Source organism: Numenius arquata, chromosome 11 (genome assembly GCF_964106895.1).
Source record: "Numenius arquata chromosome 11, bNumArq3.hap1.1, whole genome shotgun sequence".
In the NCBI taxonomy this organism is placed as follows: Eukaryota; Metazoa; Chordata; class Aves; order Charadriiformes; family Scolopacidae; genus Numenius; species Numenius arquata.
The window spans coordinates 19,974,227-19,980,833 of NC_133586.1; the positions used below are offsets into that span (position 1 = coordinate 19,974,227).

General features: G+C 38.4%; 1 protein-coding gene across 1 annotated transcript in view; it reads right to left on the reverse strand.

Moving 5' to 3' along the window:
• Positions 1–5,044, reverse strand: part of CHRNB4 (cholinergic receptor nicotinic beta 4 subunit) — a 13,000-nt gene extending 7,956 nt beyond the window's left edge. Inside the window, 3 exon segments of the mRNA XM_074156647.1 lie at positions 288–340; positions 343–432; positions 4,990–5,044. Of these exon segments, the coding sequence (XP_074012748.1) occupies positions 288–340; positions 343–432; positions 4,990–5,044 (198 nt within the window).
• Positions 5,045–6,607: the final 1,563 nt, after the last annotated feature.

A 6,607-nucleotide genomic window follows, 5' to 3' on the forward strand; every position in this document is an offset into this window, starting at 1 on the left:
AAAATCAGTGGAATGATTTTGATTTTTGATGAATGGAATTTTATTGGATGAAGATCTGACTAATGGCCTTTATTCCTTAGGCATAGATTGATCTCCCTGTTGTAGCTGCATTCTGAAGTATAAAAGCAGTAAATTGCATGTATAGGCCCTGCCTACTAAGCGTTATTATGTAAACTAGCAGGGACATAGTAATACAATAGGACTTTTACTTAGAGTGCACTACAGGTAGTAATGAATTAAAAAGCATAGCCTAATTTGAACTTACCACGCTGATGAGCTGAACTTACCACACTGATGAGCTGTGCCAGGGAAACCTGCAGTTCTATAGATACCAACTGGATGAGTTGACAGCTGGTCGAATTAACTTATTGTACCTGTCAGGGCTCAGTAGGTGGTTCATTAGCTTTTCTTCAGCATCTGCTGCGGCGCTACCTGTAAAACATCACATAACAGGATTTTAGAAGGGAGACCAAGTGACGTGATGTAGGGATCACAGAATTTCTGTGCATCAGATCATCTTCATGAAATAATGAGGGCTTTTGATTTTCTGTAGGCTTATGTGAACAGAAGGATGTGGTGCTTGCACCATGATCTGTTCTGCTGAAGTTTTCTGTCTTTCACACAGCATGGATCAAAGCAGATAAATCAGAACCCGTTCATTTTTTTCACAGTTAAGTGTTCAAATTGATCAATACTTTCGGGAGTACATTCGGAAATAGAAACTGGGAGCAAACCACCCTCTTAATAACAGAAGAAGAATGTTTCAATGATACGAACGCAGGGAGTCCATCTGTGACTTCTCTCTTTAGTGTCATAGGAGACAGATGTACAGGCACACGTACAAATTGAAAGACTCTGATCTTTGTGGGGAAAACAAGGAGATGAGCTGCAGGAGTCATAAGGGTTTTTTTAATGATTGGGACCTCTTTGGTAGCTAGTGATGTTTCTGTTTCAGAATTATTTTATTTGAAAACCTGAGGCAGTATGTAAGCCTTATTTTACATGGAGACAAAACCTGATTTATGGACTAGCACAAATACCGTAAATCTTCACTGGCCAAAGCTGGAGTTCAGTGACTGCAAAACATAGTGTCTGCAGGATACTATGGAACAACCCTAAACATTCTCCATGGAGCAGAACAGCTTATGGCACAGCCCCAGAGGTAACTGCATGTGTTCCCATGTTCTTGTATGTCCTTTTAAAAGCCATTCTAGTGGGCTTTTCAAACCACTATTGACCACATAATAATACTGGTCGCTAAGGTCCTGGTAATATCCTGCCAACAGAATGGACCCAGAGGGATTCTGCTATACATCGGATGGACACAGGTGTTAATGAAAACAAATTCTAATCCAACTGATAGAATGATTCTTCCATAGGAAAGGGCACTTAACCCTAGATATTGCAGAAGCAAGGACAGCGTCCTACAGTGTACTTGCTTCATTATTCCCTAGAGCAGTTCCACATCGTAAAAACCGCTGGCCATGCAAGTAGTTTAAATTTCTGGTACGTTAATTTGTCCTGGTTTTTTTATGTTGTAGCATATCCATGAGATCTAGAGAAAGGCAAACATCAAAAGGCCAGGATCATATAAGCAGCCAAAGTTTGTGTGCATTTCTAGAATGTACCTAGTTTCTGTATGAACTGCGCTGTAAGTTGCTAGGAGGAAAAAGTCTCTCTTGAAACTTGGTACTTCTGAATTCCACTCTGATTAAAAAAATACTATAAGAACTTCTTGTTTCTCATCCAGTAAGAAAGTGGAGAGATGTAAAAGGAAACATCATCGAACAGATTTTTCACATCTAAGAACAGCTTTTAGTCAAGCTCTAGGGAAAGGTTGAGAAAAACGCCAGGCTTGTTTTAATTCTTTTAAGACAAGACGTGGCATTGGTAGCACAAATTTTGTCGCATATACTTAACCATAATATTGTTCTTCAGAGTAGGCTTCTCGGATACTTCCCAAGCCATTTGGGACAACACGTTTGGAAGAATGTATCTGTGTTTGTTGGGTCAGTTTGTTTTTTGATTCACACTTGCATCGTACCTCCCTGCAAGTCATTATAAAAGCCCTAGTACCATGTGATATTTTAGTATTACATTTATTCTCAATGTAAACCTGCCTAATCAGAGGCTTATCGAGCTAGATCTATGCTGATCCTTGCTAAGCTCCAGATTCTGTTTTTTTCTTACGTATTGCAATCAAGATAGAGCTAAATTTGATACTGTGAAGAAAATGGGGCTGCACTCTAGGAATGAATCGTTCTGTGTTTATAAGGATAGGTGAGAAGCCTTGCGGTAGCTAGAGACAACCTTGGTTAAAGTTATTTTAGTGTGTTTTTTGGTTTTGTGGGTTTTTTAACAAACATTCCTGCTGTTGCATATGTAAGTGACATAAGCAGATGGCTGTAATTCAAATATAAATAAATTGTCATTTGATTTGTTTCATACAGCGGTCACTAAATGCTGCTAGCAAAGGCACTGAATTCTTGTTTGAATTTTTAAATATGTTTTCGCTGTGTTGGCATCTTTTTCTGTAAATATTCAAGCATATGGAGTGTTTGCTAAACAACTAGTAAGAAGTAGAAACTGCAGAATGTTTGCAGAAAGCTAATTCTGAATTTGTATTAATCCTGCTCTCTGAAACCTGGTTTTAGCAATCATAGTCGTCTGGTCTGCAAATCATAACATGTTGTGGGGTCTGCATGTCTGATGAGAACAGCTCAGATTTTGGAGTACTGACTCCATCAATAAACTTTATACAGATGAATGCCAGGCCACGACTTAATTATAAAAATTATTTGTTAAATAATGAATCCTTTTAAGAAATTAGTATCTTTTCTTAGGGAAGGGGTTTCTGTAATTAATAATTCTTTATAAGATTGCCATGGGCTACTCTCATCTCACTCAGCTGCCTGTATCGAATACCAGTAGATGTCAGCAGTGCACTGCCCTAACGGTTGCTAAAGCCAATCTCTCTGTAAATAACGTGTAAAAACGAGTGGTTCTTGTATAATTTTTATAATCTATTTTCCATTACCAAGCTACATATTAACCAGATGGCACCTAATGAGAACAAAATTACCAGGCATTCAAGTTCATCTTTATATGCATTTCATGATGTCAGTAGCCTCGCATTTGAAACTCCTCTTTTTCCTCTCAGAATTGGAAGAAATGGAAGTGCACAGTTTTCCTCACAAAGTGGTTTTTTCCAAATAGCAGTAATCACCAGAAATGTTGCAGAGTGTAGTCTGATGCTTTTAGAAAAATGATTTTAACAAGAGTGATGAAGCAGTCCTAATTTGGAGGTGGAGTATTTTTGTGTACTAAAAGGAGTAATAGAGAAAACACACTGGGGTGGATCCTGAGCTTGGGAAATTGTTTCAGCTCCACTGAACATGCTATGCATCTGCTCCATGACAAGGAGAGCAAATTGCCACATAACTTGCAGTACACATTCTGCAGTAACTTTGTTTTCTCCATGGGAGTATGACCATTAAAAAAAATTGCATCAGGATACTTCCAATTTCACAGCAGGAGAAATAAAACTACAGACTTCATTCACTCCTCTGTGCAAAATTTCCCTTTTACGTAGTCTAATTTAAATATATAAAATGAAATAACTAGTCACCCTGTGTTATGTTGTTTATTTTCAGTGTAATGACAAATATATTGGAGTGATTTCCACAGAACAGAATAAGGAGCAATGCTGACAAGTACAGGCAAGTGCACCGTTATCACTGTCTAGTTTGCAAAATTTAACATGAGGCATGTTCCCTCCATCTCTTTGGCTTCAGTTTTTTTAATAAATGTTGATATAGCATTTGCTTAGAAATGATATATTGTAGCATATATTGTCAGTTTTGTTCTTTCTCGCAAATAACTTTTGTGGGCAATGGTGACATACCAAATTCCCATCTGTAATTAGTAAAGAGCAAGTAAGAAGCATCAATAACACAATCCCATTATCTTCTCTGAAATGACTTTGTGATGTTGTTACTTCTCAGCGTACTTTTGAGTAAAAAGATTTATATCACCTCTTAGAACAACGCATGCTAATTTGGAACGCTTATTGTTCCAATGGAAGTAGTGCTGAATTGACTGTATTTTAAAGACTATTTTAATTTCTCCACCACAATTAATGCAAATAAAAAGGAAATACTAATGGGTTTAAAAGTGGGTAATCTAAGAATCTAAAGTAGGCCCTCACTCTTCATTTGTTACGAAGCAGGTGTTTTCTAAAGTTGCCTTTCAGTGATTGAAGAAACAAAACAAGTGTGGGATGAATAGGTAATCACGGGAAAGATGTGATTTTTGTCTTGGTTCAATTTCAGCCAGTTTCACTCGGAACACTTCAGTGGAGTCTCTCTGTGGGAAGAAGCTCCCGTGGTAAATGCACTATTTCATGCTGCTGTCGGGCTGCGTGTGTTGGCTAAAACGTATGCAAGAAATCCTGGTGGACCAAAGAAAATGTTCTTAATGTATGTTTGCCTTTTTTTAGGATATATTTACATAGTTCAACTTAATGTAAACTGTTTGCATACTAATCAAACAATTAGGAAGCATGAACTTTGCAAAATATATGAACTTGAGCCCATAATTATAGAGGGATGATACCTGTCTTATTTATGGTTCATGTCATGGTTCATTTTTTATTTTTTCACTCTCAGCACGCTACCTTCTTTCCCCATCACAGATTATCCTGGGAGCATCTAAAGGGATATTATTTAGTGATTATCATTGTCATCTCCTACTGTTCTATCATTTTATGTCCAATTTACTGTCTGTCCATATCAAGTGTAGTTGGATTTGCTGATACCAAACAAGCCAGAAACAACACTAAAATAGTCAATTTCATGCATCCTCCTAAAGTCTGCAACCTACTGAGGTGCTAGTTACAAATTGTCTGAGAGCTTATATCACAGTCCTGCCTCCTAGCCCCGAAAACTGTCGCTGTTCTGCAAACTGTATCTGAAAGAAAAGATCACTTACCGTTAAAATAAAAGGAGCCCACTACAAAGAGAAAGAGGGTGTACGTATTCCTCATGGCAATAAGTAGAAGAGGTGGATTACTGTTCTTCGATTTAGACAGCTGGCAATAGGCTCTGTTGTCAGGGATGCACAAGGAAGAGATGTAAAAGCAAACCTGAATCTTGGAGGTATTAAATGCCTGGAAAGAGACAGACAGCAGGACCTGGCAGAAGCATTCTGCAAAGTGGAGTTTTCGTGAGCATAGTGGTCCCTCCCCCTTTGCAGCTGTTTAAAGAGCTTTGTGAAGAGGAAAAGCACATAAGAAGAGGGAACATAATGTGATAATGTTGAATAAAGGGAAATGAAAGAGCAAGCTAAGGAACATGATCTGCAAAACACAACTGCTTAATTCTTCCTACTAGATTACATTTAGAAGGCTTTCTGGTTAATAAGTGCAATGAGTGGGAAGAGCTGGGTATAACTTTGTGCCATAAGACTTGTTAGTGAAAGCCATGTCAATAAATTATAGCCCTAGCAGAGGGTCATTTTCTGTGTCAAGAGAAAAAGTTGATTGCTTACTGCTAATTCATTTCCACTCCAGGGCCCACACATGTCATCTCTCTAAACTCGAACTCCAAAAGGCTTTTGGGAGGACCAGCAGAAGAGGAACAGAGAATTTGTTGTCATTAACGTTTGACAGGATTTTTAAAAGAAAGTTAAAGCAGCCCATTGAGAAATAGCAATAGCTATAAAAACACTCCAGGGGAGCATTAGAGAAATTCTATGGAAGTCATCTTTTACAGCTGAAGGGTTCAGCAGAGTATAGAGTATTATGTGTTTTGGGACTTGCCATGGGAAGATTTGTGTAGAAGGAAGGGGAAATAAGATTTTATGTGCCCTTTGCAAGCACTCCTTTTGCACATCCTCCTTTGCAAGTAGGATAGGCTGAAGTCCCTGGAGAGAAAAACAAAAAAGATGCTAATCTTCTAAATACTGGTTTATCTCCATATTGAGATTCTTCTCTGCTTTGGCTGGCCACAGGATGCAGTTCTGATCTTGTCTTATCTCCCAGCAGTCTAACACCATTGGCTGGGACGGAGCATTCCTGATTTACCAGCATAACATACCAGACTTCTGCATCTAGCACAGCTGCTACCTGACTGGGGTTATTTGGAGAAGGTCACCTGCTGCTGTTTTTAGGCAAGTTGTCAGTGTGGTGTTGAACAACTCATTGCCTTCTCCCTAAATGTTTTAGCCACCTTCTTTTTTACTAAATAGGCCAGTAAGTTATAACTTCATTGTCTTTAAAGGAGCTGCCATCAGAGGTAGCCCAATATGTAAAGAGACTCTACTCAAATTTTTGGTAATTGCACTATCTACAATCTGTGTAACTCCTCTAAACAGTCTATTTATTATTTTTGACTGATTTCTTTATGGTAGGAGGATGGATTCATGAGACAAATGGAAGAGCACTCACTGCATGGACTTCTACTTGGATAAAACAAACTTTTACAAGTCAGCTTTGATGAAGTGGCTTGTGCTGTTGCCTTCCTTTACTCTGAAAACTCAAGGTGTGTCAATTATACCATATCCTCCACTGAGAATTCCCAGTAGTTCTTTAAAAAGCTCACAGCTTTCT